At 41.8% G+C, this 17,035-nt stretch overlaps 1 protein-coding gene across 2 annotated transcripts in view; it reads left to right on the top strand.

The window, feature by feature from the left end:
- Positions 1-17,035, top strand: part of DZIP1 (DAZ interacting zinc finger protein 1) — a 63,872-nt gene that overhangs the window by 5,316 nt on the left and 41,521 nt on the right. For both annotated transcript variants that reach the window (XM_032151113.2, XM_032151115.2), the window contains 3 exons: positions 6,247-6,334; positions 9,453-9,577; positions 14,646-14,807. In XM_032151113.2, the coding sequence (XP_032007004.1) occupies positions 6,247-6,334; positions 9,453-9,577; positions 14,646-14,807 (375 nt within the window). The remainder of the gene's footprint in view (positions 1-6,246; positions 6,335-9,452; positions 9,578-14,645; positions 14,808-17,035) is intronic.

Raw genomic sequence — 17,035 nt, 5'->3', positions numbered from 1 at the left:
TGTTGCCCAGGCTGGAGTGCAGGGGCACGATCTTGGTTCACTGCAGCCTCTGTCTCCCGGGTTCAAGCGATTCTCCCACCTCAGCTTCTCGAGTAGCTGGGACAACAGGTGTGCACCACAACGCTCGGCTAATTTTTGTATTTTTAGTAGAGACGAGGTTTCACCATGTTGGCCAGGCTGGTCTCAAACTCCTGACCTCAAGTGATCCACCCACCTCAGCCTCCCAAAATGCTGGGATTACAGACGTGAGCCACCACATCCGGCCTAAGAGAAGATTTTCAAATGTGAATGATAAGTAATGATTAAAAGGTAATGACTCAATTTATCAAATGAATGACACCTACTACTTTTTCAGCTACCAGACCTTGGCAAGTTGCTCAACCTCCCTGTGCCTCAGTTTCTACTCTGTGAAATGGGAATATTAATTGTACCTACCATATAGCAGTTGTTAATGGGGATTGAATGACTTAGTGCATGGTCTGTGCTTAGAGCAGTGCTTGGCATGTAGTTAGTTATTGTTTTTGCTAATACCTGGGAATGAGGGAAAAACATTTTGTGGCATGACAAATACCAAAGCTGACTTATTACAAAATGTGAACAATCACATGACTGCTATCATGTAAGTTTTTCTTTCTTCTCCTATACAGAAAATCCAAAGCCTAGACTCCTTTTTCTGACACAGTGATTGGGTCCACTGCATTGTCAGTTTTACCTTTGAGAAACTGTGGTCTCATTCTCATTCTCATACCACTTCTCTTTGTCTCTATTTCCTTTGCTTTAAGAAATCATAAGAACTGAGTAGCTGAGACAAAAAAAATTAAAGATGCCTGTTCTTGAAGGCTTGAACACACAGGCAGACACACACACACACACACACACACGCACGCACCCTAATGGGTTTTTTTCCCATGGGATGTGCACGCGCGTGTGTGTGTGTTGTGTATAAGGGGGGTAGTGATGGCAATGTGTAAGGTCTTTTTCCTCAATATTCTATTTAAAAAAATTTAAAACATGGAAAAATTAAAACAACAATATAGTGAATACCCATATATGGGGAATTTTAAAAGAAAAACCTCATTGATTTTCAAATAAAAATTAGTATTGAAATGTTATAAACATACAAAAAAGTGCATAGACTAATGTAAGACACACCATATACCCACCTCTTAGATTTAACTCAGGTTAGGCTGGGCGCGGTGGCTCACGCCTGTAATCCCAGCACTTTGGGAGGCCAAGGCGGGCAGATCACCTGAGATCAGGAGTTCAAGAGAAGCCTGGCCAACATGGTGTAACACCATCTCTACTAAAAATACAAAAATTAGCCAGGTGTGGTGGTGCATACCTGTAATCCCAGCTACTTGGGAGGCTGAAGCAGGAGAATCACTTAAACCCACAAGGTGGAGGTTGCAATGAGCTGGGATCGCGCCATTGCACTCCAGCCTGGGTGACAAGTGCAAAACTCCATCTCAAAAAAAAAAAAAAAAGATTGAACTCAGGTTAGCATTTTGCTATATTTCCAAGATAGCAAGTGTTTAAAGAGTTCTAAACATCTTAGAAATAAATAATTTTCCCTTCCTCCATTCTCAGAGAAAAATCTTTGTTTGACTATATCCTTCCTATTTATGTTTATGAACATATAAAATATTTTTATGAACATACGTATTCATAAGACAGTGTTTTTAAGTTTGAAAATTTTCTATAAATGATATTATACTTATAGATCTGTACTAATCTGCCTAGGCTGCCATAAAAACACAGGTTAGATGGTTTAAACAACAGAAATGCATTTTCTCACAGTTCTGGAGGCTGGAAGTCAAAGATCAAGATCAAGGTATCAACAGGGATGGTTCCTGGTGAGGCCTCTCTTCGTGGCTTGTAAACAGCCACCTTCTTGCTATGTCCTCATCACATGGCCTTTTCTGTGTTTGGAGAGAGAGAGAGATCGCTAATGTCTCTCTCTCTCTCTTTTTCTTTTTTTTTTTTAAAGTGAAGGGGTCTTGCTATGTGCCCAGGCTGGCCTTGAACTCCTAGGCTCAAATGTTCCTTCCGCCTCAGCCTTACAAGTACCTAGGACTACAGGTGGGAGCCACTGTGCTGCACTTACCCTATCAGATTAGGACCCCCGCCTTATGACCTCATTTAACCTTAATTATCTTATTAAAGGCCTCATCTGCAAACACAGTCACAGTGGAAGTCAGGGCTTCTCTCCCCATTTCGAGAGTTACACTATCCAGGTTGGTAACATTCACATTCTCTTACTCAACCATGTCTTACTTGTTTTTTTCCATTCGTTTTATATTTATGTGCTCATTCAAAGTCCTTTCACCTCAACATCTCCATTCTTGAGTTTCTCATTTTGAATTGTCTCTTAATTCATAGGATTGTCAAAATGATTTTTCTTACCCAGAAGGCCCAAAAGTGCTGCATTTCTTCAATTCTGTCAAGTTTGAAAGACATATTGGATGAAGAATATTCTTAGTCACACTTTCCCTCTGAACTTTTTAGATGTGGTTCCTTTGTCTTCTGGCAGTAAATGTTGTTGTGAGAAGTTTGAGGGTGGCCTAAAGCTTTTCTTCTTGTGAGTGACTTGCTTTTTCTGCCTGCATGGCTGAAGAGTCCCTTCTTTCTGCTTGAAGCCTAGTACTTTCTAGGGTATGACTTGGTGTTGAATGTGCTGTATCAGTTTTCCCTGGAACCTGGTGAATTCTTAATCTGCAGATTCAGCTTTCACTGCACTTCAGGGAAACTCTCTTGTATTCAGTCTTTAAATTTTGTTTCATTTTTGGCTTCTCTACTTCTGGGAAACCAGTTACCTTTATGTAGTATTGATTTTGTCCATCAGTTCTTCGTACTCTTTGGTTTCTTTCTCATTGCTTGAATCCTTTCCTTCTAATCTGCATTCACTGTGATAAATTATGTCAGCCTTTCCTTTAGTGAGCAATTCAGTTTTCAACAGTGTCTCTTTTATTCCTTGCTTTTTCTTCTCTTTTTTTCCTTCTTTTTTTTTTTTTGAGTCAAGGTCTCATTTTGTCACCCTGGCCCCGAGTGCAGTGGTGCAATCTTGTCTCACTGCAACCTCCACCTCCCGGGTTCAAGTGATTCTCCGGCCTCAGCCTCTCGAGTAGCTGGGATCACAGGCGTGTGCTACCACACCTGGCTAATTTTTGTATTTTTAGTAGAGACAGGGTTTCACCATGTTGGCCAGGCTGCTCTCGAACTCCTGACCTCAGGTGATCCACCCACCTTGGCCTCCCAAAGTGCTGAGATTACAGGCATGAGCCACTGCACCCAGCCCTATTTCTTGCTCTTTCTTATTTATTTGTTCTGCAATGATGTTTCAGATCTTTTTTTTTTTGTATTTTATCTTTCTTTTTAAACTCATTCTGGTTTTTTAAAAAATCATATCATTTTTATAGAATGTATGCTACTCTTATGTTCTGTGATGTGAATATATTGTGAAGAACATCTTTAGATTCCTTTCTTAATTTATAGATCCCCTGCGGTAAGCTTTATCTTTGCATGCGATGTTTTTCCCTCCTTTTCCTCCCGCCCTCCCTCCCTTCCTTCCTTCCTTCCTCCCTCCCTTCCTTCCTTCCTTCCTCCTACCTTCCCTCTTTCCTTCCCTCTTTCCCTCCCTACCTCCTTACCTTCCTACCTTTTTTTCCCCTCCTCCCTTTGACAGGGTGGTGTGTTTGCATCCTCTCCATCATCATTGTGCATTTCTCTCATCTTACACTTACATGGGCAGCGCTGCTGAAGCATTGTACTTGCCCTGATAGAGTGGCCATATTGCAGTTTGAAGGCTGGATGGTCTCTGTCTCTGTTAGGAACAGTATCGTTAGAACACCTTCTGGCAACATGTGAACTCTGGGGTGGGGTGGGGAGAGAGGGAGGCATGGCTTCCTCTTCCTTTCCTTTCTCCAGTGCTGTACACAGCCGGAGAGCCTATATGACTTACATCAGAGCCAGTGTGAGGGGTCCCTAAAGTCCTATAGGTGAACCAAAGCTGTCATGAGCCCGGGAGGTTGAAGAGATGCTTTAGGGATTCTCTGAGATGCAATACCAAGAAATATGCCAGAATATGACTGGGCACCGTGGCTCACGCCTGTAATTCCAGTACTTTGGGAGGCCAAGGTGGGTGGATCATTTGAGGTTTAGAGTTCGTGCCCAGCCTGGCCAACATGGTGAAACTCCATCTCTACCAAAAATACAAAAATTAGCTGGGAGTGGTGGCAGGCACCTATAATCTCAGCTACTCAGGAGGCTGTGGCAGGAGAATCGCTTGAACCTGGGAGGTTGAAGCTGCATCACGCCATGATTGCGCCACTGCACTCCAGCCTGGGGTGACAGAGGGAGAGACTTTAAAAAAAAAAAAAGGAAATATACAGAATGTTAGTTTTAGAAACCAAAGCCTGAAGTCTGGATGCAGTTACACTGATTAAGAGTAAAGCAGCATGGTGAACAAAAGAACATTTTCAGTGACACAGTGGGCATGAAAAGAGCAAAATCCAAATGGAAGGAAACTCTGCAGGACAAGCTTCAGCCCCCTCAGCAAAAGGATAGCAAGGAAAAAAAAGAGGTGGAGGGGAAACCTATAGACTAAAAGAGTGTTAGGAAACATAACCATCAGTTGCAGGATAGGGATAGGGCCTTATTTGGAACCAGTTATTAATAATTATTCCAAAACAAACCAAATGGTTTTTCTAAGACAATATGTGAAATATTAGGGAAAAATCATCAAATTAACAAAAATTAAAAATTATCCAAATAGTTGAATATTTGTTATTTAAAAAGGATTTAATTTTTATATTTTATAAGGTAGAATAATGATATTATGATTTGCGTTAAAGTCCTGTCTTCCTTTCAGAGATACATTCTGAAATATTTACAAATGAAATATATAATATCCAGGATTTAGTTCAGAGTAATCCAGGGATGAGGACATAGATGAAACAAATGGGATTTTTGCTTAAGATTTGAATCAGTGTTAAAGTAGAAAAACAGAGGTATACGTGGAATTGACTTCTTTTTTCTCAGAAAATTTATTTTAATAGGTTATACTTCCAAGCTTTTGTTCATTCATATATTAAGCCTGTGTTCTGGGGATAAAGCTAGAGGCCCTGCCCTCAGAAGTCTATGTTCTAGAACCTAGAGGGACTGGGCTGGAGACAATAAACAAGTGAAGTACATAAACATGAAAATATTAGCCAGTGAGATGTATGAGGATGAAAAGAAGACTATGTGATGTGACAGAGACTGTGACAGGCAGGAGGATCTTGAGGATCTTGTTGAGGACGTGCCATCATCCCCAGCGTGGAAGATGCTTGATTAATGACATCTTGAATGTCAGGAGAAGGCGCCAGCCATGGGAGGAGGGTCTGGATAAGATCAGGCAGGGGCAACAGTGAATGCAAAGGCTCAGATTGGTGTGCCTGCAGGACAGAAAGAAGGCTGGTGTGGCCAGAGTGGCAGGGGCAGGTTGTTGTTGATAGAGTGGAAGCTGTCAGTCTAACAAGAGCAGCATCAGGGGCTCCAGAAAGCAGCAGAAGGGCTCCTTTAACTGTCAAGAGGTGGTTTTCACTGCCTTGTCTTCAGTTTGGGAGGAATGCCCTGGTTTTATTTTTATTTATTTACTTATATTTTTACTTTTTGTAGAGATGGGCTCTTGCCATGTTGCCCAGGCTGGTCTCGAACTCCTGGGTCAGGTGACCTCCCAACTGCCTTCGGCCTCCTAAGTGCTGGGATTACAGGCATGAGCCACCGCACCCAGCCTGGTTTCATAGCTCTCTTTTTAGTCATGCTTTCCATATCTCTTGCTGGGATGGTATCTTTCAGCGAGAAAGCGCCCAAGAAGTAGTGCTTCAGGTACCTGAATTTTTTTTTTTTTTTGAGATGGAGTCTTGCTCTGTTGTCCAGGCTGGAGTGTAGTGGTGCAATCTCAGCTCACTGCAGCCTCTGCCTCCCGGGTTCAAGTGATTCTCTTCCCTCAGTCTCCCTGGTAGGTGGGACTACAGGCACACGCCACTATACCTAATTTTGTATTTTTTGGTGGAGATGGGATTTCACCATGTTGGCCAGGCTGGTCTCAAACTCCTAACCTTGGGTGATCTGCCTACCTTGGCCTCCCAAAGTGCTGGGATTACAGGCGTGAGCCACCGTGCCTGGCCAGGTACCTGAATTTTAATTGCAATTAAGTGGGACGACAGTCGTTACAGACACTTGGATTTGTTGCTCTCTCCTTTTCAGTGCCATTTTTGTGACAAGGCCTTTATGAACCAAGCTTTTCTACAAAGTCACATTCAACGCCGCCATGCTGAAGAAAATTCTCGTTTTGGTGAGTAATGAGTTCTGTTTCAAAGCTCTTTTCTTCCTGCTCCCTTTTTCTTTTGGTAATGAGACTTGGTCCGGTGCATTTCCCAATCCTCTTAAAAGAAGCATCACGGTCCCTGTCAATTCAGTAAGTAAATGTGGAGCCCTCAGGAGGTGCATACAGTGTACTAGGTGTGGAGATACAGCCACAAGCTGAATGGAGAAGCCCTACTCTCTCTCGAGTTTTACATTCTAAAGGGGGTTGAGGAGACACATTTAAACAGATAAATGAGTAATTGAACAGATAAATGAGTAATTCTCAAATGGTGGCAAATGCGATGAAGATCATAGTGCAGGACAATGGGGTAGAGAGTGATTCCAGGTGGGGTAGAAGTCTTGGAAAAGTGTGTCACGGTCAAGGAACACTGACTGTAAGGGGTGTGAGGTGTGCCGGGATGATGTGTTTGAGGAACAAAAGGGCTGGTGGAGTGGAGTAGAATAGGTGAGGTGATGGTGTGTGGTGGGGCTGAAGCGCTGAGGGCCTGATCACAGGAAGCCGTGAAGGTGTGGGCTGGAATGTGGAGTTTTTATATGCATAAGGTGGAGCCACTGGAGGATTTTAGGTAGGGGAGGGGCATGATCTAATTAATATGTACCTTAGCACGACCCTTCTAGCTGCGGATAGAGACTAGACTGTTGGGACGACATCGGAAGCAGTGGATGAGTGAGGGGGAGGAGGCTGCAATCACAGCCCAGGTGAGAGAGATGGGGGCCTGGACCAGCTTTGTCCCCAGACAGGCGGGCAGGTGAAGATGTAACAGATGAGTTGTGGATCCAGAAGCTACAGAGGACCCTGGGTTTCTGTCCTCCATGTTTGGGTGAATGGTGGTGATGTTTCCTGTGATGGAGGGCCAGGGCTGGGAGGTAGTTTCAAGGAGGAAGAGGGATGAGAGTTTGTACTTGCCATGGGTGTGTTTACATCATATGTGCAACAAACATGCAGGTGGGGGTACTGGAGGGCTGCAGCTTGAGGTGGAGACCCAGGCTGGAGATTTAAATCTGGGAATCACTGGAGTAGAGCTGGTCTGGCTGAGGTCACCTAGACAGAGAAGAGAAAGTGGTGAGGCCAGCCCCAACATCTTCCCAATGCTAGGAGCTCAGAAAGAGCAGCAGCAGGGAGTGAGGAATAGTTTCTATCAAAGCTGGACGGAAACCTAGGGAGTATGTTGTCATGGAAACCAAGGAAAAAGTATTTCACAGAGGAAGCAGTGGTCAGTCATATCAAATGCTCCTGAGGTACAGAGTAAGATGAAGACTGACAATGGACTGCTGTTGTCAAGATGGTTGTTGGTGACCTTGGCACAGCAGCTTCAGTAGACAGGTGGGACAAAAGTCTGATTCCCCTGAGTTGAGCTGAGAATCATGAGGGAGTGGTCCTACTGTATCCAGACATTGGTTTCAATAACACTTATTGGGAAGGAAAGCAGAGACATGAGGCTTCATCTGGACAGAAATGTGAGACCCAGGGACAATTTTTGTTTCATTTGATGTGGGAGATACTAAGATGTGTTTGGGTGCGTACCACTGACAATATAGATGGTACGCAAAATGAAGACGCAAGAGAGGGGAGGGGACTCTGAGGTTTACCAAGGAGCCAGGTTTTCTACCATTGAAGTGTTCTCAAAAGCAAAGAATGTAAGGGCTCTTTCTCCATGGGCAGATCAAAGCTTCCTGCAGATTGCCACAGTAACCCACAGAAATTCTTATTTTGATCTTTTTTTTTTTTTTTTTTTTTTTTTTTTGAGATGGAATCTCCCACCGTGGCCCAAGCTGGAGTGCAGTGGTGCCATCTTGGCTCACTGCAACCTCCTCCTCCTGGGTTCAAGTGATTCCCTTGCCTCAGCTTGCCAAGTAGCTGGGACTATAGGCACCCACCACCACGCCTGGCTAGTTTTTGTATTTCTCTTTTTTTCTTAGTAGAGATTGCGGTTTTGCTATGTTGCCCGGGCTGGTCTTGAACTCCTGGCCTCAAGTAATCCATCCCCCTTGGCCTACCAAAGGGCTGGGATTACAGGCATGAGCCACTGTGCCTGACCACATTCTGATCTTAAATGTTCTCAGTATCTAGACATGGGTACTTGGCTTATATTCTCAATATCTGCATTTCCCTCCATTTTGGGCCAGGCTGTTTCCCTTCTTGCCCATTTCAGTTAAATAGATTATTTAGGAAATAGCTAAGCTTCATAGAAACAAAAATAAGAGCATAATATGCTCATTAATAAGTCTTGAATCACTGATAAAATTTAGCAATATTTTGGAAAGATGAAATATTTTAATTAATCTACCATTCTTCAGCATGAAACTGACCTTCTTTCTCTTCTGTTTCAGTATCTTATTCTAACTCATACTCGTTTCAGAGAGGGTTTCAGACTCTGAAACGAGTATTATTTCTTCAGGTCATCTTTGAGATTCTGACTTTCTACTTTGGTTTCCATACCTTTCATGTCTACACTCACAGACACATGTACATCCATTCAGTCATGTGTACATCTGCATGTAAGTACATGTACATAAGTATTCTTCCTTTCACTTGTTGCTTCCTTTTACAGCTTTTCAGTACCTCACTTCTACCCTATGGCCCAAGTTTGCATTTTGAATGCCCCCCAAGTCCTCTGCTTGTATTAGCACTGATGGGGTCCTCAGGAGAGTTCAGCAGGCACCTAAAGGATGGTGACCACAGAGATTTCAGTATGGTGGTGCCTGCAGAGGAAGCTTTGCTTGCCTTTTGTGATTGAGACAGACACCTCTAAGAAAAGCCCAGAGTGCCACTGGGTCAAAGCCCCCTGTATTATTCCTTGTTACCATTATTGCTCCCTGAACAGGGCTCTCATGTGTCTCTGTAGGATAATCCAACCTCAACACAGTGGCTGAAAGAATCTGCTAAAAAATAATTCAGTGCCCCAAAATACACTGGGCACCAAATAAACTAAAGAGCAAAAATTGGCTCATGTGGCATGAAACAAGTAATCGTATCCCAAGTAAGAGGACGGTTTCCTTTGTGTTATCAACAGGACTGTACCCCATAAGTTTCCAGGTACATTTGGTAAGAGATGGTGTTTTAACACGATTTTCTGTTGCAACAGAGTATCAGAAAAATGCACAGACTGAGAAGCTCCGGAGTGAGATCGTTGTATTGAAGGAAGAGCTGCAGCTCACCAGGTCTGAGCTAGAGGCTGCACACCATGCCAGTGCGGTCAGATTCTCCAAGGTACCAGGCAGAATTCTGTGGTATTTTAATTATAATTAACTGTATGTAATTCAATTATGCCATGGACTCTAATGAACAGAGGACACTTAAGAGTTTGTAGAACTTGACAAGATGATTGCGTTTTTTATTGCCAATCTACTCTTCGGTATTTTACTACAAAGCACATCACTGGAAATATATTTCTCTATTTTTTGAAAGCCTTTTAGAAAATTGAGGTGGAATTCATAGCACACACAATTAACTTTCTAAAATTTTGCTTAAAACAGAAGTCTGACACTTCTCATATCTCACTGGGCTAAAGTCAAGGTGTCAGGAGGACCGTGTGCCTTGGTAGAGGCTATAGAACAGAATATTTCTTGCTTATTTGGTTGCTGGCAGAGTTCAGTTCCTGGCAGGTGTAGGCCGGAGGTCTACGCTTTCTTCCAGGCTGTCCATTGAGGGAGGGCTGCTCCTAATTTCCTTGTGAGGCTCCCCATACTCCTGGGCTCCTGACTCTCTTCCTCCATACTCAAAGCCACCAACAGAGAGAGGGTTGAGTCTCCCTCATGCTTCTGATCTGTTTCCTTTTTTTCTTTTTTCCCGTCTGTGTGACCCTTGTGTCAGCCCATTGGGTGCTTGGAATTACTTGTTCAGAGATACTTGGGGTGATGAAGGGCCCAAGAGGAAAGAGGCCCATGATTCATTGAGTTCTGACTTCTGTGGGTCACTGTGGGTACACTGTGGGTACCACGTATGCCATTGTTGATCCAACAGAGGGTTGACCTTGGTGTACCTAATGGAGAGAGTAAGGTCATCAAAGAGCATTTATTTCCTTGTGACTGTTGGAGTGACAGTGTGCTCGGTTCTTCCTTGTTTCCCCCATGGGGACAGCAAGTGTGACTTTCTACGGATAACAGCAGTCATTTCACAGAATCATTGACGGAGCCCTCTGTCTTCCACATGGGCTCACTCTTTCTCTCTCTTTTTAAATTGTAATATACCTATGACGTAAAATTTATCATTTTAACTATTTTTAAGGGTACAGTTCAGTAGTGTTGAGTATATTCACATTGTTATATGGCCAATCTCCAGAACTGTTTTGTATCGAAAAACTGAAATTCTACCCATTAAACAACAGTGCTCCACTCCCACCTCCTTCCAGCTACTTACCCTCTCTGTGATTTTGCCTGCTCTGGATACCTCATATGAATGGAAGCATAGAGTATTTGTCTTTTTGTCATCATTGGCTTATTTTACTCAGCATAATGTCCTCAAGGTTTATCTATGTTGTAGTGTGTGCCAGAATTTCCTTCCTTTTTCAAGCTGAATGATAGTTCATGGTATATGAATATATACCACATTTTGCTTATTCATTCATCTGTTGTTGGACACTTGGGTTGCTTCTACTTCTTAACTATTATGACTGATGCTGCTATGAACAAGGGTGTACCAACATCTCTTTTAGACAATCATTTTACAGTGTACAGTCCAGTAGCATTTAGTGTATTCACAATATTGTGCAACCACCATCTCTCTAGTTTCAAAACTTTCAACACGCCAGAAAAATAACCCATACCCATTAAATAATCACTCCTACTACCCTCATCTCCTGGTAACCATGAATCTTTTTATATCTATGAATTTTCCTATTCAGTATATATCTTTTAAAAAAAATATGTAGACCGGGTGTGGTGGCTCACAACTGTAATCTCAGTATTTTGGGAGGCCAAGACAGGAGGATTGCTTGAGCCCAGGAGTTCAAGACCAGTCTGCGCAACATGGTGAGACCCTGTCTCTACAAAAAATTTAAAAATTAGCCAAGTGTGGTGGCGTGCGCTTGTGGTCCCAGCTACTCAGGAGGCTGAGGAGGGAGGAAGATGGCTTGAGTCCAGGAGGTCAAGGCTGCAGTGAGCTGTGTTCACACCACTGCACCACATTTGGCTACAGAATGAGACCCCATCTGAAAAAAAAAAAAAAAAGTAATGTATGATCTTTCGTGTCTGGGTTTTTTCACTTAGCATGATGTTCTCGAGGTTCATCTAAGTTTTAACATGTATCAGTACTTCGTTCTGTCTTGCTAATATTCCATTGTATGTATGTATGCATACACAATTTGTTTATTCAGTCATCCATTGAAGGACATTTGGTTCATTTTCACCTTTTGGCTCTAATGAATACTACTACTATAAACGTTCATGTGGCAGTTTCTATGTGGACATATGTTTTCATTTTTCTTGATTATATACTTAGGAGTAGAATTGCTGAGTAATATGGTAATTTTATGTTTAACTTTCTCAGGAACCACCAAACGGTCTTCCACAGTAGCTGTACCATTTTACATTTTTACCAGTAATGTTCTTATTTCTCCACATCCTCACTAATATTTGTGATACTTTTCTTAAGTAAAGCCATCCTCTTGGGTGGGTGGGAAGTGGTATCTCATTGGGGTTTGATTTGTATTTCCTTAACAATCAATGATATTGAACATCTCTTCATGTTTGTTGTCCATTTGTATATATCTTATTTGGAGAAATGTCTATTCAAATCCTTTGCCCCTTGTTTAATTGGGTTGTTTGCCTTTTTCTTGTTGAGCTGTATGAGTTATTTATATATGCTAATAGTTTCATCACTTTAGCTCTTATATTTAGGTCATTGATCTATTTTGAGTTAATTTTTGCATACAGATTGAGAGAGGGGCCCAACTTTGTACTTTTGCATGTGGTTTATCCAGTTGTCCCAGTGCCAATTATTCAAGAGACTATTCTTTTTTCATTGAATGTTCTTAACACCCTTGTTGAAGATCAGTTGACCATAGATGTTTGGGTTTATCTCTGGATTCTCAATTCCATTCCACTAGTCTCTATGTCTGTCTTTATGCCAATATCACACAACTTTGATTACTGTAGCTTTGTAGTAGGCTTTGAAATAGATAAGTGTGCGTCTTCCAACTTTGTTTTTCTTTTTCAATATTGTTTTGGTTATTTGTGGCCTCTTACAGTTTCATATGAAATTGAGGATTGGCTTTTCCATTTCTGCAAAGAAGGTTATTGGAATGGGATTACGTTGAATTTCTTGATTGCTTAGGAGAGTATTGCCATTTTAACCATATTAAATCTACCAGTCCATGAACATGGGATGTCTTTCCATTTATTTAGGTGTTCTTCAATCTTTACAACAAAGTTTGACAATTTTCAGTGTACAAGTCTTTCACCTTTTAGGTTACGTTTATTTCTAGGTATTTTATTCTTTGGGATGCTATTATAAATGGAATTGTTTTCTTAATTTCTTTCTCGGATTGTTCATTGATGGTATGTAGAAATATAACTGCTTTTTGCATGTCGACCTTGTACTCTGCAACTTTGCTGAATTTGGTTATTACTTTAGTAGTTTCTTGTGTATTCTATTTTCTTTAAATAGTTGGTAGAATTCACCAGTAAAGCCATCTGGTCTTGGACTTTTCCTTTTTAGGAGGTTGTTGATTACTAACTCTTATCTCTTTATTTATTGAAGGCTATTGAAATTTCCTTTGTCTTGGGTCAGTCTGGTCATTTGTGTAGGAATTTGTCCATTTCACCTAGATTATCCAATTTATTGGTGTACAATTGTTCATTATATTCTCTTACAATCCTTTTAATTTCTCTAAGATTGGTAGTCATGTCCTCACTTTCATTTCTTAGTCAGGGTAGCTAAAAGTTTGTCAGTTTTGTTGATCTTTGCAAAGAACCAAATTTTGGCTTCATGTATTCTGTCCGTTGCTTTACTGTTCTTTGCTTTATCTTTGCTCTAATTTTCATAATTTTTTTCTTTCTGCTGCCTTTGAGTTTGGTTTGCTCATCTTTTTCTAGCTAGGTTATTTATTTAATATTTTTCTTCTTCTATATTTGTTTTTTGGAGATAGAATCTCTCTCTGTTGCCCAGGCTGGAGTACAGTGGCACAATCACAGCTCAATGCAGCCTTGACCTCCCACTTCCAAGTGGTCCTCCCACCTCAGCCTCCTAAGTAGATGGGATTACAGGCATGTACCGCCATACCTGGCTTTTTTTTTTTTTTTTAATTTTTAGTAGAGATGAGGTCTCACAGTGTTTCGCAGGTTGGTCTCAAACTCCTGAGATCAAGTGATCCTCCCACCGTGGCCTCCCAAAGTGTTGGGATTATAGGCATAGCCATCACACCTGGCCCTTTCTTCCTTTTAAATATAGGCTCTTACAGCTATAAATTTCTTTCTAAGCACTGATTTGGCTGCATCTCATGAATTTTGGTATGTTGTGTTTTCATTTTCATTAACCTCACAGTATCTTCCAATTTCCCTAGTGAGTTTTTCTTTAACCCATTAGTTGTTTAAGAGTGTGTTGTTTAATTTCTACGTATTTGCTTATTTTCCAGTTCCCTTCTGTTACTGATTTCTGGCTTTATTCTATTGTGATCAGAGAAGATTCTTTACATGATTTTGATCTTTTTAAATCCGAGAAACACTTTATGGACTAAAAAAAGGTCTTCCTGGTTAATATTCCATGTGCACTTAAGAAGAATCATATTCTGCTATTGTTGGGTACAGAGTTCTGTATATGTGTGTTAGGGCTAGTTGGCATATAGTGTTGTTCAAGTTCTCAATTTAGATTTTAGAAACCCTGAAGGTCATTGAGAAATCAAGTGCTGACCTTGAATCTAGCTCCTATAAATCTGAATTTGTATTTTCTGGGGGTGGGATGGAGTTGCACCACCCAAATTGTTATGATGCCAAGAAATGTTCTTTTATTGCTCAATATATGTTTTCTTTAAAGTATATTTACATTTTATATATTATGGCATGACTTTTATACAAGTTCACAGAACACAAAAAGCTGGGGGCCTTGGGCCTCTGTGTTGGTATTTTAAGGGATGTAAGGACAAGAGGATTCTGTGTGCTGCCTTTAGTTTAGAAAAATCATTGTGGACAGACCTGCCATGATAGGAAATGTTATTCCAAGCCTAACTGAAAAAAGCCATACTAGCTAACATTTTTGAAGTGATGCTATGAACTTTTATTTTAAATATTGCTTATTTTCTTCAGACCAGAACTTTTAAAGCTGTGTATTAAAATAATTTCAGGAATACGAAATGCAGAAAACAAAAGAGGAAGACTTTTTGAAGTTATTTGATAGGTGGAAAGAAGAGGAAAAGGAGAAACTAGTTGATGAAATGGAAAAAGTCAAGGAGATGTTTATGAAGGAATTTAAAGAATTAACTTCGAAGAATTCAGCATTAGAATATGTAAGTATTAAACCTAGAAGTTCTTATGGTATTGATTGCCTTGAGAGGTGGTGGTAGGATGGCATTAAGGCTGGGGGATCCAGGAGTTGCTTTACGGTACCCTCGTGCAGACATTCTTCTCCCTGAGAGTCTTGAGGGAGGCATAGAGGAGATAGAGTGAGTCAGAGATGTTTTGCTGAGAATGGGAGCTTTGGCCTTGTACTTCAGTGCAGAACACTCGTGGTGAGATGTAGAAGACCCTCTTATATGAAGGTCCCTCTTTTCTTATCTGGTTAGGTTAGCCTTGAACTGTAAACTCCTCCCTGAGTTTTGGAACTTTCCATTGTCCAGTGGGAAGGGAAGGAAGCAGACCCAGAAAGACTAAGAACGTTTGCCAGGCTCACTCCTCAACCCAGGCCCTGGTGGGGTCTCTAAAGCAAGCAAGTTATGGCTAAAATGAGCCCCTTTCCCTTATGGGAACAGCCCTGGTCCATACAGCCCCGGCCTCATGCATAGATGACACCTGAGCTGCTTCTTTAGAAAGCAGCCAATCAATCAGTGTCCTCCTGCTAAGAAGTCTAAGCTCCCTGGTTAGATTTGACGTGAGTCTTCTTTGGGGAAAAGGGAGAGAGGAAGGGAGCTGAGCGAAGGTCCTTGAGCTCCCGCTAGGGGCCAACAAGTTTTATAAACGAAAATAGATTTTTGGAATTCACCTGAGGGCTTTCCTAAAACTCTTTAAACTCTAGCGTGAGGTTTGGTGAACTATGGCCCATGAACCAAGTCCGGCATACCGCCTGTTTTTGAATGGCCTGTGACATAAGCATAGTTTTTACATTTTTACTTTTTATTTTTTTCGTGACAGAGTCTCTCTCTGTCGCCCAGTCTGGAGTGTAGCAGCACAATCTTGGCTCACTGCAACCTCTGCCTCCTGGGTTCGAGGGATTCTCGTGCTTCAGCCTCCTGAGTAGCTGGGGTTACAGGCACATGCCACCACACCCAGCTAATTTTTGTATTTTTAGTAGAGACGTTTTCACCACGTTGGCCAGGATGGTCTCAAACTCCTGGCCTCAAGTGATCCTCCCACTTGGGCCTCCCAAAGTGCTGGGATTACATGTGTGAGCCACTGTGCCCAGCCAGTTTTTACATTTTTAAAACGTTGGAAAAAAGGACTATTTTGTGACACAGGAAAATTTCATAAAAGTTCACATTTCAGTGTCATGAGTGAAGTTTTATTGAAACACACCCATGTTTGGTAATTTATGCTCTGTGGCATTTTTGTGCAGGAGCAGTAGAGTTGAATGCTTTGTCTGAGACCTTGTTACGAATCTGCATGACTTATAACTGTTGCTATTGACCTTGGCTACCTGGCTGAGGTAGTGTTTGTCAGGTTTCTCCACTGAAGATTTTCTCTTTTTTCCTCCTTTCCCTGCTGTCCTTTCTGAAATGAAGTCACTATGAGCAGCCTACGCTGAGGAGAGGAGATGTGTGCTCCCCTATCCTTTTGTTTTTGAAGTTAACATGTTACCTTCTGTGGTTTTCTGAGGGTTTTTGCCATGAGTAACATTGGGAATAATATCAAAAGGAAAAGGTAAAATTAAAACGTTATGTCCCCAATGGATTTACTGATGTGGTCCCTGGACAGTGTTGGCCTCTCACTAAACTAGCTTAAGAACCAGGTGCATTCAGTTCTTCTGTTTCTGGTACCTATTAAGTGCCCATAAAAAATTTTAAGCCCCAGCTGGGCCCGGTGGCTCACACCTGTAATCCCAGCACTTTGGGAGGCTGAGGTAGGCAGATTGTTGCGTGAACCCAGGAGTTTGAGACCAGCCTGGGCAACATGGCAAAACCCTGTCTCTACAAAAAAATACAAAAATTAGCTGGGTGTGGTGGTGCACGCCTGTAGTCCCAGCTACCTAGGAGGCTGAGGTGGAAGGATTGCTTGAACCCAGGGGGTTGAGGCTGCAGTGAGCCATGATCATACCACTGCACTCTAGCCTGGGCAACAGAATGAGACTCTGTCTCCAAAGAAAAAAAAAATAGACTCGTTTAACATTAGAAAGTTAGATTTTCCTTCCCCTTTTTTCACCCTGTACATATTCTGATGGGAAGACCAGCAAGCAGTAGAAATAAACCAGTAAAACCACAGGGAAGCAGAAGCAGGAGAAGCGTCCAAGAGCGTCCAGGAGCGTCCAAGAGGGCAGTCAGATTTAAAACACAGCTACGTGCTCCCTGATTTTATTCTCCGTTTC

This window comes from Hylobates moloch, unplaced genomic scaffold, assembly GCF_009828535.3.
Source record: "Hylobates moloch isolate HMO894 unplaced genomic scaffold, HMol_V3 SCAFFOLD_4, whole genome shotgun sequence".
Lineage (NCBI taxonomy): Eukaryota > Metazoa > Chordata > Mammalia > Primates > Hylobatidae > Hylobates > Hylobates moloch.
This window is presented reverse-complemented; position numbering and strand designations above follow the sequence as displayed.